Genomic DNA, 16356 nt, shown 5'->3' with positions numbered 1-16356 from the left:
AACAAAACAATAATTCAATTGTGTAACATATCATCGTAGTAAAATAACAGTAGTATGTCATTGCTATTGCTAACCACCCACTCTTTCTTTGCCATTATACAGTAGGTTACCTTGCGGTCCCGTCTCAGTGCCCCGGGCGCCCAGCCCACCCCTCACCCAGTCCAACCCCAACCTCTCAGCCCAGCAACACGGTGAGGGCTCCGAGGTGGGCACACCGCTCCGCAATGGCTTGGCCCACCGCCGTGACCTCAGCCAGGGGGCAGCACTGAGTGCCGACAATGTCAGCTCCACCACACCTGGTCAGTGACGCTTACCGCTCTGTGCAAACACACACGAGTGAATGCACCACCTACGGATGTGCATAAACACATACATTCAAAGCCAGAAGTGCACGCACATGCATGTACACACACAGAAAATGAATTACATTAATATCCAGTATGTAATTCATGTTATTCGTAACACCTAAACGATCAGCTGAAATTACATAAGGCATTGCAATGTTGTTATTTATCCATGTCTAGTGCTTCAAAGGACCAATGTCCAATTACCTTCTAGTAATGTTTTCTGTCTTTCTGGCTGACCTACAGTAAGAGCTCAGCCCTCCCCAGCTGACAACACACACGCTCCCCCCGGCCTGAAGTCTCGAGTGAAAAAGAAGACTTCCAACAGCGGAGCTTACAGAAGAGAGGTGCTTAATCAAGGAGGTGAGTGTGTGTGTGTGAGCATATATTCGTTGATTTGTTTGTTCACACAAATGCACGCACACACGCAAACACACACACATGTGCGTGTGTGTGTGAGTGAACAAACAAATCAATTAATATATGTTGGGCATGAGCATGTCTCTGTGTGCGTAAAGCCTACATTATTGCCTATATGTTTATATATTTACTGGTCTTCCAGTGCAGTCCAACCCTAACCCTGTTGTCCATGTATCTTCTCCTCAAGACCTCCCTCCTCCACCAGAGCCACCTCCAGAGAATGGAGCAGTGCGGTGCCCAGCAAGGGCTGTAGACTGTGGCCAAGCATCCCTGGACAGAGAGGGAGAAAGGAGCACCCCCTACAGGAAGGGATCAGGACAGAGACGCCAAGATGGTGAGTGGTGCAGATACTGAAGTGTGGTGTGCAAACTCACACACATGCACAGTCTCATATTCACAACACACACACAAGCACAGCCAGAGCCTTTGCAGTTGCCTATTAGCACTCACTCCCAAACACAGTCACTCTTTCACCCAGAAAATACTAATTCACACAAATAATAATACAGAAATCAATTATGCTCATAAACCCGTTCACACACACTAACATATGAATACATTTAATTTCACAAATCCATCCATTAAAACTCTTATTACTTCCTCTTTCCTTCAAGACCCTCTTTCATCAGTAGAATAGCCATTTGTCTCACTCTCCATTCCCAATATGGAAATCCCTGACCCTAATTCTCCCCTCTCCTCCAATCCCATCTCCTCCACAGATGAGGACCTGATCCCGTACAGCAAGCCCAGCTACCTGGCGGGGCGGGGGTGTCAGATGTCCAGTAACTGCTCCACTACAGGAAGCTCCTCGTCGCGGGGCTCCACGGGGTCACGAGGGGGTCCCGGCTCAGGCAGGAAACACAACGAGGTGAGACAAGGGTTCTGGTTCTTGGGAGCCACAATATCTGTTGTTTTTTCTTCTCTCTGGCATTTAGTTGAACTATTCATATCAAGAAGAGACTACATTAGTAGGAATAGTGGTAATACAAGGGGACCATGATTGGTTCTAGTTATTGGGAGCTACAATGTCTGATGGAGTTCAGTGGTTAATAGAGGGGTGAGAAGAGATACTACAGCATTGTATTGTAGCATTTTTGCACCACAAAGCTGCATGTTCGTTTTGGTTACTCTTTATTGTTTTGTTGCTGGTTCACATTAATAAACATGATGAACGCCTTCCACGCTGCACCTTGGTCCAATCCTTGCAACAATGAGCGTGACATGCATGCATATCGTCGCATTTGCGTAGTAGCATAGAGCAGTAGAGTAGAGGCTCTTACAGAAGTTGCACACATTGGGAGCATTTTTAGTAGCCAAGGATCCGGGAAAAAATGTAACCTTTTATAAACACATTTCATGCAATGCTACATAATTTTACATGACTGGAGACTCTGGTAGAATCTTTTTTATTGCACACAAATAATTGAAATGGCAGGCTACTTTGACACTGACAAACTGAGAATCTGAGATGAATAAAAATGACCTCGTCTTGAATCCATCAATAGCCTAAGCCTAGGTGTGTGGAGACACATATTGTAGGCTACAATGTGAGGAGGAAATTATAGTCCTAAAAATGCTTTCCAGTTTCTCTGACTCGCCCAATGATGCGCAGCTGACTCACTGGTGATGGCCATGCGCTTGTGCCAAAAGCCTATCTCTCTCTCTCGTAAAACAATATTTGGAAGTTGATCAAATATTTTGGTAGCCTACAGCATAGTCTTTTCAGCACGAGCCATTTGCTTTCCAACCTGTGTTTTCCCTCGATTCTATTTGAAATATTGCAAAAGGCCTGTTTTGTCTGCATGCTGTTTTTTTACTGACAGATTTGCCGCGCGTTCCCGACTGTAGGCTATTCCTTGTTATTGGGCTACATTCAACAGCTAGGCTACTTTAAAAAAAAATAAGCAATTGATCCTCTGTGGCTAAATTATAGGTCTTCTCATGGTGTAGTAGGCTATTATGAAGCATTTCATTTATTTCCGAACAGACAGCAGTAATTCTATAATTTTGACAAATTTACTCTAATTTATCTGGCGGCGAAAGGCTCCTCCAGAACCCTATGATTCAATTAGGAAATAAATGAAGTACTGGAGAGATGAGAGTTGCAGCTCATGTCTATCAGAGCAGAGAGGCACAGAGATCATAAAAAGTTAATCTCATTCTAGTTATGTGAGAGATACTGATGCGCATCTCACACAGCCATGGCCACGCGTTGGTCTCAAACATAGGTTACTATGTTGCACAAACCATAAACCCAGGCCGGCCTAACCCAAATTAACTCTTAGAATATTAGGCCCAGGCTGAAAATATACTTTTTGACATCACGTTTTTTTGTGGGGGCAGGAGAATTAAGGAAAAGACAACTCAAATGAACTTTGATCGCTTTGATTACAATTTTTACATTGCAAAAAGTGAAAATTATTTGTAATACCTGGAGAGGTACCAGATCCAGCCAAATAGGTGCCGGAACAAAACAGTCCATAACTGAGAGGTGGTTATACTGTCTATGGTTCAGTGCTAGTGTCATACATAAATAATCATTCATTAGCATGGAAATGCTGACACGAGGGATAACTGAGCAAAATGATAAACCTTGTCAAGCGTGTAGTACAAATACTATATATTGTATCTCTATAGAAAAATATGTGCACATACTCACAAATAATTAATCTCTCTCCATTAAAATATACACTCATGCACACTCACACAACACAAAACCCTCTGCACAGTGTATAATAATGTCAAGGATAGCCCCGTACCCCACTCTCCCTCTATAGTGCACTACTGAGGGAACACTTCTCTGCGTGATTGTTGCTTATATGCACTCCCTGCAGGCTCCCTAGTGAGGGGGATGCCCCCCCACCCCCCACCTCCACTGCCCTTCTTGCTCCACCAGGAACATAAAAGCCAGAGCCTTACAATAGAAGGACTGTGTGTTTCACTGGGGAGCCAGTTGCGGGTTACCCCTCTTTCTGTCATGGTGCTGAGCCTTATGTTTCCACTTGGACAGAGCAGTTGAATGGGGTATCTGTGTGATTGGGGAGGGAGTTGTTCTTTATCCCCCCAGTGGGGGATACGTTTTGTGTGACTCCCTCAGATCTTGACTTCCTCGATTAACGGCCAATCCCTCAGGTGATTACAGAGTCAAGTAATCCATGAAGGACGAACCAGAGCTGCTCCCATAGGGCGGTTGACTAGAGTTTGGGTTACAGCGAGATAGAGCTGAATAGGGGTTTTGCCCTGGTTTAGAAACATTTTATGATGGTTATTAGTAAAAATGTGGGTTTTCTCCCAAAAGTGTATACTTAAAAGCAGCTGAGTAAAGTACTTAAATAAAAAATACTTTAACATACCCTGAAAACCAACTTAGGTAGTATCTGTACTTTATTTTACCATTTATATTTTTTACAACTTTTGCTTTTACTTTACAACATTTTAAAGAATGTTATGTGCAAAATTTTCTCTGACTCCCAAAAGTACAATTTTTTTACACTTAACGGGACAGGAAAATGATCCAATTTACACACTTATCAAGAGAACATCCCTGGTCAAATTACTGCCTCTGATCTGGTGGACTCACAAAACCCCACATGCTTCGTTTGTAAATTATGTCTGAGTGTTGGAGTGTGTACCTGCCTATCTGTAAATTAAAATAACAAGATAATCGTGCAGTCTGGTTTGCTTAATATAAGGAATTTGAAATTATTCATACTTTTACTTTTGATACTTAAGTATATTTTAGCAATTACATTTACTTTTGATACTTAAGTATATTTAAAACCAAATACTTTAACTATTTTTATATGAAAGAATCTTTACTTTCACTAAAGTATGACAATTGGGTACTTTTTCCACGACTGCTTAAAAGCCACCTCCTTAGTGTTTTTAAGCTCCTGTCATTTAGTTTTGTATCTGGTTATGGGTTCTGTTTTGAAAATAAATTGACAACTAAATACATGTTGTTGTATTCAAAACTAGCGATGTAGACTACCTTTTTGATTTATGAGACATGCTTTGTGAGAGCTCCTTACTGTTATGAGCAGATAATAATTTCTGCGTTTTCCCCCTTTTATTCATATGTTGACACGTCTGTCTGTCTGTCTGTTGCAGGAAATGAGATAAGTGGATACCGGAAGACTCGCAGAAAACAAAACACCTTTGTCGTTCGACATTCCTTTGATGCCTCCCATTTTCTTTCTTCGATCAAAGCAAACAGAAAAAAAATTAAGATCACTTTCTGAAGAACAATGGAATAAGAACGGATTTTCATAAATTGTTTTATATTATTATGATTATTTATGACTCTCGGGCTTGGCCCGTGTTCATTTGCAAATAGCCATTGCTGTACTGTTTTTACGTGGGCTCTGGATAAAGGGAAAGAAAAAGTATATTGTATTTATAAGGAAAAACACATGTATAAAAAGTTAATGTCTTGAATGTGCCAACGTCATTTTGTAGAACTGTATACCCTTCGGAAAGCATAAAGACTATTGCACTCTTGTTGTGGTGGAGAAACAACAACAAATATGAAGCACAAAGTGTGTTCATGTCAGGCAGCCGGCCGGACAGCTGAACCTGCAGGGGTCCTCGTGCACTCAGGACGACTCTGCCTGTCTTCTCTGGATCCCTATCGCCCCTGGTCCAATGAGAATATTATTTTCAAAGTTTTTTTTTTTTTTTTTTTACAGAAGAAGCTAGTTGTGAACCGACAGACCGACAACGTTGTGAAAAGATTGGAACCGTCACTTTTGAAGGACTGTTGCTGCGATTGTGCGCCGACTTGCATATTCTGTTAAAAAAAACAAAATAACCTGTTCTGTCAACTAACTTTTTGGTAGTCTTGTTGTTTTGTAATAATAAAATAAAATACATTTGTTGAACAATAAATTGGGTACTTTTTTGGACTTTACAAGTCATGTTTCATAAGAATGTCTAGAAATATGTTTACTGTGTACGACCCCCCACCCCTTCTTTCCAGGTGGAATGAAAATGTAAAAGCTTAGCTGAAGTCATGTTTTCTTTATTTTCTTCCTGAAGCATCTGACTATTCACAGTACATTCCACCTGGTTGGCTCTGCATGGAGAAGTATGCAATTCCCAGTGTGAGGGGCCTTAACCCAGAGCAATAAATAACACGCACCCTCTCCTCTGCCCACCTGAGACATCACACACTACCCTGAGGTTCCCTGTATACATATATATATATATATATAAATACACACACGCACACACACACACACAAACTGGCAAACAATAGAGTGTCCTGGGAGTACTCTCATTGTGCCCCAGCAGTGAACTGAAAAAGGGCACGATGTGTTGTCTTTGTACGGTACTGTAGCCTACTGTTGTGCCCTGGAAAAACAAGGCATGTTGCAGAAATGTGTCTTTTGATCCTAGCTGGATCAAGGAGTAATTCAAATGGGAGTGGGAATGGGACTGCTCTCTGTGTAGTTAATCGGCGATGCACTACTATGCAAGTCAGGTCACAAGAAACACAGACAAAGACAGGAGACACACAGGTCTCCGAATTAACATATTCAGACCAACTCATATACCTATTATAGCTCAGCTCGACAGAGACTACCCAAAACAATGATGTACGACTGATATACAGCACTTCTACCTTCATGTATCCCTAAACTAGCTCACGAGCACTCTCAACACACTGTAGACAGGGAAGAGCCTTTAGGACTCGCCCTCAAACCTCACCCCCACTTATCTCCCACCTTCATGGCATCCTGGAAGGCCCCTTTCCCACCTTCAACCCCCCAACCCCCCCATTTCTCCCCTGTTGGCATTAATCATCCAGCTCATTCATTAGGCCAGTGTCAAGCCGGAAACGCCCACTAGAGAAAGAGAGAATAGCCTGAGAAAGAGAGAGCAAGATGGAGAGATGAGAAGTTGGGGATTGGGTGGGTCATTAAAACCCCTGTCCCATCCAACATGTCACATTCCAATTTCCATGTTAATTGCATGGCAGAGAAGAGATGGATGTTTTTGACTTTTAGGCAGACGTCTGTATGCAAAATGGGTCGCAAATAAAGCCGTATGCAGTCAAGAGGATATGTGAGCAGAAGAAAATTATATGTATGTATGAATGTAAACTTTTGGGGATTGAACATTAGTTGGTTGAGTTAGTATGTTTGAAGAGAAGAGTAGAGAAAGGACAAAAGAAGAGGAGAGAAGAGGAGAAGAGAAGCGGAAAGGAGAAGAGAAGAGAGGAAGCTAGAGGGACCCTTCTGTCTAATCTGGTCCAGACCAGATCTGGGTCACAGAAGGCAGGCTCCCATGGGGTCTGACCAATTCACCATAGACTCTGATCACACAATGCACAGGAAACACCATCAACCAGGGCCAACCAAACACCCCCAATATGACACCACCACGCAGCAGTAAGTGTTGGAGACGGCAGGTAGCCTAGTGGTTAGAGCATTGGACTAGTAACCAAAAGGTTGCAAGATCAAATCGCTGACAAGGTAAAAATCAGTCGTTCTGCACCTGAACAAGGCAGTTAACCCACTATTCCTAGGCTGTCATTGAAAATAAGAATTTGTTCTAAACTGGCTTGCCTAGTTAAATAAAGGTAAAATAAAAAACATGTACAGTTGATGTTGGAAATTTACATACACTTAGGTTGGATTCATTAAAACTTGTTTTTCAACCCCTCCACAAATTTATTGTTAACAAACTATAGTTTTGGCAAGTCGGTTAGGACATCTACTTGTGTATAACACAAGTCATTTTTCCAACAATTGTTTACAGACAGATTATTTCACTTATAATTCACTGTAACACAATTCCAGTGGGTCAGAGGTTTACATACACTAAGTTGACTGTCCCTTTAAACAGCTTGGAAAATTCCCGAAAATGATGTCATGGCTTTAGAAGCTTCTGACAGACTAATTGACATCATTTGAGTCAATTGGAGGTGTACCTGTGGATGTATTTCAAGGCCTACCTTCAAACTCAGTGCCTCTTTGCTTGACATCATGGGAAAGTCAAAAGAAATCAGCCAAGACCTCAGAATTTTTTTTTTAGACCTCCACAAGTCTAGTTCATCCTTGAGAGCAATTTCCAAACAACTGAAGGTACCACGTTCATCTGTACAAACAATAGTACGCAAGTATAAACACCATGTGACCTCGCAGCCGTCATACCGCTCAGGAAGGAGACGCGTTCTGTCTCCTAGAGATGAACGTACTTTGGTGCGAAAAGTGCAAATCAATCCCAGAACAACAGCAAAAGACCTTGTGAAGATGCTGGAGGAAACAGGTTCAAAAGTATCTATATCCACAGTAAAACGAGTCCTATATCGACAAAACCTGAAAGGTCGCTCAGCAAGGAAGAAGCAAGCCACTGCTCCAAAACCGCCATAAAAAAAGCCAGACTACGGTTTGAAACTGCACATGGGGATAAAGATCGTACTTTTTGGAGAAATGTCCGCTGGTCTGATGATAGAAAAATAGAACTGTTTGGCCATAATGACCATCATTATGTTTGGAGGAAAAAGTGGGAGGCTTGCAAGCTGAAGAACACCATCCCAACCGTGAAGCACGGGGGTGGCAGCATTATGGTGTGGGGGGTGCTTTGCTGCAGGAGGGACTGGTGCACTTCACAAAATAGATGGCATCATGAGGTAGGAAAATTATGTGGATATATTGAAGCAACATCTCAAGACATCAGTCAGGAAGTTAAAGCTTAGTCGCAAATGGGTCTTCCAAATGGATAATGATCCCAAGCATTCGCTGTGGCAAAATGGCTTAAGGATAACAAAGTCAAGGTATTGGAGTGGCCATCACAAAGCCCTGACCTCAATCCCATAGAAAATTTGAGGGCAGAACTGAAAAAGCGTGTGCGAGCAAGGAGGCCTACAAACCTGACTTAGTTACACAAGCTCTGTCAGGAGGCATGGGCCAAAGTTCACCCAACGTATTGTGGGAAGCTTGTGGAAGGCTACCTGAAACGTTTGACCCAAGTTAAACAATTTAAAGGCAATGCTACCAAATACTAATTGAGTGTATGTAAGCTTCTGACGCACTGGGAATGTGATGAAAGAAATAAAAGCTGAAATAAGTCATTCTCTCTACTATTATTCAGACATTTCACATTCTTAAAATAAAGTGGTGATCCTAACTGACCTAAGAAAGGGAATTGTTACTCTGATTAAATGTCAGGAATTGTGAAAAACTGAGTTTACATGTATTTGGCTAAGCTGTAGGTAAACTTCAGACTTCAACTGTATGTGGGTTTGTGTGATGGAGGTGAGCTGGTTACATAGTATTGACATACATACAGAGTGGATATGAATTGCCCATGTGTGCCACATTGATTTCCAGTTAGTTAAATCATTGTCACTTTAACATGCAACTGTAAATACATTTGTCACAGTTCAGTGTACAACTTTTAATTGCAATTTTACCTCTGCCCAGATGGTTGTGGCTGTGCTTAGAAAGCAAGGAATCCCACAAAAACACACACAGAAATTATATTCAGTTAATACGCAGCATTGCCTGCCCAGAGAGGTGGGATGTAAGAAAAATACTTGCCATAAATTCTGTACAAGCAGAGCCATTGAATATTATTGTCCAACAATCCAGTCAAATCTAACTGGACATCCAAGTCCAAATACACGAGGAAGCATTGGATTACTTCTGTCTCATTCAAAGTTATACTCCCTAGAGAAAGCAGTGACCAAACACAGATGGCATAATATAATTTGCCAAAATGCCAAAATGCCTAATCCCTCTGGTGAAATGGCAGTTATGACATAAAAATTGATATGTAAATAAAAACAGAAAGAACGTGAGATAAAAAGTACAAAACAAGCATCAAAGCAGACCTGGGTTGAATATTTTTTTTAATAATTTCAAATACTGCAGCTGTGTTTGAGCAAGCATGGAGAAATGGAATCAAAAGAATACTCCCAAATGTATAAATCTCGCACATTTGTCACTCGAGGCAGGCTTAAGCAAACACTCAAAGTATTATATTTGAACCCAGGTCTGCTTGGGGGCAGACATTGGGGCACAGTTTCTGTTTCTGTGTTCTCTGTCCGGGCCAATGGATTACCTACAGGCTATAAAAAGCTGCCATTTTGGCACAGGCCTAACCCAGCGGTACCATGTGTTTGTGTGTAGGGGGAGGAAGAGAGAGAGAGAGAGTGTGTGTGTGTGTGTGTGTGTGTGTGTGTGTGTGTGTGGTGTGTGTGTGTGTGTGTGGTGTGTGTGTGTGTGTGTTGTGTGTGTGTGTGTGTGTGTGTGTTGTGTGTGTGTGTGTGTTGTGTGTTGTGTTGTGTGTGTGTGTGTGTGTGTGTATGTGTGTGTGTGTGTGTGTGTGTGTGTGTGTGTGTGTGTGTGTGTTGTGTGTGTGTGTGTGTGTGTGTGTGTGTGTGTGTGTGTGTGTGTGTGTGTGTGTGTGTGTGTGTGTGTGTGTGTGTGTGTGTGTGTGTGTGTGTGTGTGTGTGTGTGTGTGTGTGTGTGTGTGTGTGTGTGTTGTGTGTGTGTTGTGTGGTCACTGTTGTGTGTGCATACGCTTGTTGTGTGTGTGGGTGGAGTGGGGACTGGTAACTTTTTGTGCTGAGCATATGGCCGTGGGGTAGTGAGCACTGTGATATGAAGGCTAATCCCTCTGGATGTGTAGCCTACACATACGAGGAAAGATGAAGACACTGTTGTGTAATGTCATTTTTGTCTGTTTGTTTGTGGTAGTGGGAAATGGGGATTAACACTAAGTAACAACTCAATACAGACTAAAGCAGCAAACTCTTTCCTTGCCAAAGAAGCTATTGACCAAAGCTTAACAAACACACACACACACTTAACCAAATGTGAGGAAAGGCAATACAGCGGGGCCAAAATGGGCCAGCGGGGCCAAAATGGGCCAGCGGGGCCAAAATGCTAGACATCGTCAAAGATGATATTTTCCTTTCGTTTTAAGAATATTTTTTTAATGATTATATAACCCTCCTGTTGTACATCCTCTACATTACAAGGACAGAATATTTTGTAAGTGCCACTGAATATTACATTTTATTTAAAGGTTTAGTGTCACATTAGGATTGAACTGGATGTCATTTGAGTTGGATACCAGTTGGTATCAAAACATTTGCGGGAGATCATCCTGATCCACAGAATGCGATTGGTAGTCTCAAAATATAATTAATTTATCTTGGTTGACTGGTCTGTTTTTGCTTAAGCCAACTTGTGGTTGTCTTACCAAACAACTGGCAAATTTAGAAAGGCAATGATGAAACACAGGCTAATATCCACTGCTACTTGAGAAAGACTTCCTGGATTAAATATGAATTACTAAAAATAAGTTATCAGACTGAAATGTATACGTTTTTATTCTGAATAAGGCCACAGTAGAAGACACTTAGTTAGTTCAGCTTCAAATAGTATTATTAAGTAATGCATAAACATTTAAATAAAATGAATAATTATTCCTCCTCTCCAATAATACACATTAGTCCAGTCCTACTGAACCTATTCTTACAAAAGGAAGACCTTTACAGCATGAGAAAAACATTCTACTTATTCCTACATTTATACACATTTCATATAGATACACAAGTACATAGGGACAAATCCTAACTTCTGACATGTGAGTGTGTTTGAGATGTTTGAGCTAGTCATGTATTAATGTCAAAGGGAGAATTGCGAGAGAAAAAAGTTGCGTGATGCACACACATCTGAAGACATGATTCAGCACTTAATGTTTAGCTTGAAGTCAAAGGGAAGAGAAATTAAACACAATCTGAAATAGAACACAACTAATTCTAGTGTAACAACTTCAATGTTTAGCTCTCATTATAAAATCAATAGAGACAAAAGCACATTTAATAATAATGAAAAACATGATAAAACTTTAGACTGCCTTTTGTGAACAAAGGATGATAAAAAGAAGAGGCAGAAAATGGGTTGGAAAGTCACAGTGTTCATGGTTCATTAAATAAAATCAGTCGCGTATATTTACATTCTATTGCAAATGAATGATCAGTGAATGTTGTGTACAGATTCTCTCCTGTTGTTTTCAATACACTCTAATATAGTAGGATCATAGCCCATAAACCATAAACCAGACTGAACGCTATGCCCATCATTGTGCGTTCAGTTCAGTCTGTATTAACCAGCAGGATCATAGCCCATGGAAGATTCTGGAAGAAAAAAAATGCACTACATTACAGTAATAGTGCCACTAAAATCATAACATTCCAAATATTTGTTCTGGAACAACCTGGTATGACATGAGTTGTGATCATTTTGAAAAACCTTTAAAAACTTTTTTGGTGGGCTGCAGTTAAACTCTTAGAAAGACCATCCCAGGTTAGGACATATGGAGAACACAAATTGGAGGAGGATCCATAGAAATAGAAGATGCCTATTCTAGGAATTCTATTTTCATCCGAGAGACTGCCCTGAGGTATTGTGGGAAGCATAGTTCAGGTAACCAATAGTGGTCTGGATGGGAGAGGTTGAATAGTCAACTTTTCATTTCATTCCCAATTACATCTTCTACTCATGACTTGTTGAAAACCACTCACAGGAAAACAAAGGCCACTTCCTAATTCATGGATGAAACATAAAATTAAATAAAATTTCTCCTGATTTTCTATGAGTACTTTACAAATCATGAGTAAATTAAATGCATGTCTTGGCATTGAAATGGATTTCACAAAAAACGTATCATCAAGCCAATCATCGCTGTGAGGTTGTCCTTGACCCACCCCCACCCCCTCATCCTCAAACCCTACCCCCTCCGGTGGCTCGGCGGTCCTCACAGTGATGGTCAGCACGACGATGCCCCCAGGTGTTGCAGGCGGGGGGTGTATCTGCCTGGGAGGTGTACTGGGCGCGGTACTGCGCCTCCATCTCCTCCACCCAGGCTGTGCTCCAGGCCCAAACGGGCATGGGATCCAGCTCCCCGAAACACTCTTTCATCTGGAGCCGGAGGGAACAGGGCACTGAGGGGCAACGCCGGGGGAGAGAAGTCTGGAGAGGACAACCAAACTAGAGTTATCACACACACAGATGCATGATACCATGACGCACCAGCATACACCATGTGGAGAGATATATGATACCATAATACAAATAAATATATGATACCATGATACAGAGAGATATGACAACTGATACCATGATACAGAGAGATATGACAACTGATAGGTTGGACACACCTACTCATTCCAGGGTTTTCTTTATTTTTACTATTTTCTACATTGTAGAAAAATAGTGAAACATCAAAACTATGAAATAACACATAAGGAATCATGTAGTAACCCATTTTGTTTTAAACAAATTAAAATAAATGTTATATTTGAGATTCTTCAAAGTAGCCACCCTTTGCCTTGATGACAGCTTTGCACACTCTTGGCATTCTCTCAAGCAGCTTCATGAGGAATGCTTTTCCAACAATCTTGAAGGAGTTCCCACATATCATGAGAACTTGTTGGCTGTTTTTCCTTTACTCTGTGGTCCAACTTATCCCAAAACATCTCATTTGGGTTGAGGTCGGGTGATTGTGGAGGCCAGGTCATCTGATGCAGCCCTCCATCACTCTCTTTCTTGGTCAAATAGCCCTTACACAGCCTGGAGGTGTGTTTTGGGTCATTGTCCTGTTGAAAAACAAATGATAGTCCCACTAAGCGCAAACCAGACGGGATGGTGTATCGCTGCAGAATGCTGTGGTAGCCATGCTGGTTAAGTGTGCCTTGAACTCTAAATAAATCACTGACAGTGTCACCAGCAAAGCACCCCCACACCATCACACTTCCTCCTCCATGCTTCACGATGGGAACCACACATGCGGAGATCATCGGTTCACCTACTCGGTATCTCACAAAGACACAGCGGTTGGAAACCAAAAATCAAAAATTTGGACTCATCAGACCAAAGGACAGATTTCCACTGGCCTTGTGTTTCTTGGCCCAAACAAGTCTCTTCTTCTTATTGGTGTCCTTTAGTAGTGGTATCTTTGCAGCAATTCGACCATGAAGGCCTGATTCACCCAGTCTCCTCTGAACAGTTGATGTTGAGATGTGTCTGTTACTTGAATTGTGTGAAGCATTTATTTGGGCTGCAATTTCTGAGGCTGGTAACTCTAATGAACTTATCCTCTGCAGCAGAGGTAACTCTGGGTCTTCCATTCCTGTGGTGGTCCTCATGAGAGCCAGTTTCATCATAGTGCTTGATGGTTTTTGCGACTGCACTTGAAGAAACTTTCAAAGTTCTTGACATTTTCATTATTGACTGACCTTCATGTCTTAAAATAATGATGGACTATCGTTTCCCTTTGCTTATTTGAGCTGTTCTTGCCATAATATGGACTTGGTCTTTTACCAAATAGGACTATCTTCTGTATACCACCCCTACCTTGTCACAACACAACTGATATGCTGAAACGCATTAAGATGGAAAGAAATTCCACAAAATAACTTTTAACAAGGCATATCTGTTAATTGAATGCATTCCAGGTTACTACCTCATGAAGCTGGTTGAGCGAATGCCAAGTCTGCAAGGTTGTAATGGCAAAGGGTGGCTACTTTGAAAAATCTCAAATATATTTTATATTGTTTAACACTTTTTTGGTTACCACATGATTCCATATGTGTTATTTCATAGTTTTGATGTCTTCACTATTATTCTACAATGTAGAAAATAGTCAAAATAAAGAAAAAAACTTGAATGAGTAGGTGTGTCCAAACTTTTGACTGTACTCTATATGACAACTGATACCATGATACAGAGATATGACAAATGATACCACGATAAAGTGAGATATGCTAACTGATACCATGATACAGAGAGATATTACATGACAACTGACATCATGATAAAATAGATATGATAACAGAAAGGTGACATTTTAACAGTGCCAAAGATTGCATCTTTGTACCATATCAACAGTAAAAACCTGATGTATGATGCATACGCAACTTAGAATCAATCCATTGTCTACTTGTTAATAGCCCATTTGGCACCCTATTCCTCTCTCTCTCTCTCTCTCTCTCTCTCTCTCTCTCTCTCTCTCTCTCTCTCTCTCTCTCTCTCTCTCTCTCTCTCTCTCTCTCTCTCTCTCTCTCTTCTCTCTCTCTCCTCTCTCTCTCTCTCTCTCTCTCTCTCTCTCTCTCTCTCTCTCTCTCTCTCTCTTCTCTCTCGTCCCTCCTCTTCTCTCTCTCTCTCTCTCTCGTCTGCCTCTCTCTCTCTCTTAGGAAACCAATTTGTATAAATGCACAGTGCACATTCAGGACTTCTGTTTCACTGTGGCAACACTCCTGTATTAAAAAATAACAATTGGGCAAATGGAATAAAGTTGAATCGGCCATATGCACATTTGGGAGAAGACAGAGTGATAATTAAATGACAGTCTGAGAACGATACTCGCTAGTGCCTTCAATTGCTGAGAGCTCCTAAGTAATCGGCAGTGGCCACCCCTGAAACCTGAGTTTACCCCCTACCTAACATACGTGCCACACACACACACACACACACACACACACACACACACCACACACACACACACACACCACACAGTATTGCACACACCACACACACACACTACACAACACACACACGAGTAGTTGCACAACAACACCAAAACACACACATACTCTCCACTGTGTGTGTCTGTGAGATACACTCTCACCTCAATCACATTGATCTGTCCCATAGGTCAGTCTCAGTGGCCACACAAGCACTGACATTTCCCACGTGTAGTCCTCCCAGAATACAAGACCACTGCTTAACTCTAGTCTAGGCTACATCCCCAGTGGATACAGAGCATGCCGATAAGCTACACAAAGGTAAACTGGTGACACCTGATTGTGTGGTTAAATCCTTTTCACTACCAGCTACCCGAGGGAATAAACTACAATTCCATTTATGAGTTGTAAAGTCATTGTTAAATACTATAAACAATGTTCAATTAATGAATAAACATAACCCTGATGTAGCCTGAGACATCCACCAAAAAATCTTCTTACACAAGTATATCATGACCAAACTATAGAGGCTAGACGTTAAAGAGGAATCTGTTGTAAATCAGACTCCAAAGCACCATTTTAGGATTGTACAGTATGGTAAGAGTTCACCACCTAGTGGTAGTTGGTGACAAAACATCTCAATCTCAAGTAACCTGTTAAAGTATGATTGACTAAAGTATGAAATATAAATAATGTGTGAGTACATTTTCTCTAGTAGTCTTGCCTGAGAAAGAGGCTCCACTCATGGACTCTGCGGCCACAGTGGCCAGCACGCAGGCAAAGTTGGCATCGCTCATGAATGAGCCGTCCGACGAGCTGATGAAGCTGGTGCGGGCGCTGTTAGCCATGTTGCCCTCTGGCACTGACCCCCAGCCGTTCCACAGCGAGCCCTCCCATTCACTGCAGAGCGACAAGGGTGTGCTCTGGAGCCGGGCCCGTCGAGAGCCCATTGGCTGGGACTCCTGGTCGTCAGTCAACCTATCCTCCAGTTGGTCGGAGGGAAGGAGCCCACAGATGTAGCCCAAAGTGGGAGTGGGGGAGAAAGGGCGGGACAGGGAGGAAGAAGGAGGATTCTCCGGCATTGTGCTGGAAACAGGAAGTGAGGTAAGA

General features: G+C 41.8%; 2 protein-coding genes across 3 annotated transcripts in view; one reads left to right on the top strand and one right to left on the bottom strand.

Annotated features, from left to right (window-relative positions):
• LOC111950617 (roundabout homolog 3) overlaps positions 1 to 5651 on the top strand; it is a 274399-nt gene extending 268748 nt beyond the window's left edge. For both annotated transcript variants that reach the window (XM_023968348.1, XM_070434385.1), the window contains exons 23-27: positions 103 to 299; positions 591 to 707; positions 952 to 1098; positions 1484 to 1632; positions 4875 to 5651. In XM_023968348.1, the coding sequence (XP_023824116.1) occupies positions 103 to 299; positions 591 to 707; positions 952 to 1098; positions 1484 to 1632; positions 4875 to 4886 (622 nt within the window). In that variant the 3' untranslated portion in view covers positions 4887 to 5651. The remainder of the gene's footprint in view (positions 1 to 102; positions 300 to 590; positions 708 to 951; positions 1099 to 1483; positions 1633 to 4874) is intronic.
• Positions 5652 to 11091: 5440 nt separating this feature from the next.
• The window catches only part of LOC111951022 (roundabout homolog 4-like), a 43152-nt gene continuing 37887 nt past the window's right edge, over positions 11092 to 16356 (bottom strand). Inside the window, 3 exon segments of the mRNA XM_023968988.2 lie at positions 11092 to 12709; positions 12711 to 12754; positions 15971 to 16332. Of these exon segments, the coding sequence (XP_023824756.1) occupies positions 12506 to 12709; positions 12711 to 12754; positions 15971 to 16332 (610 nt within the window). The 3' untranslated portion in view covers positions 11092 to 12505.

Source organism: Salvelinus sp. IW2-2015, linkage group LG23, assembly GCF_002910315.2.
Source record: "Salvelinus sp. IW2-2015 linkage group LG23, ASM291031v2, whole genome shotgun sequence".
NCBI lineage: Eukaryota > Metazoa > Chordata > Actinopteri > Salmoniformes > Salmonidae > Salvelinus > Salvelinus sp. IW2-2015.
The sequence above is the reverse complement of the archived record's forward strand: the minus strand, read 5'-3'. Positions and strand labels throughout refer to the sequence as shown.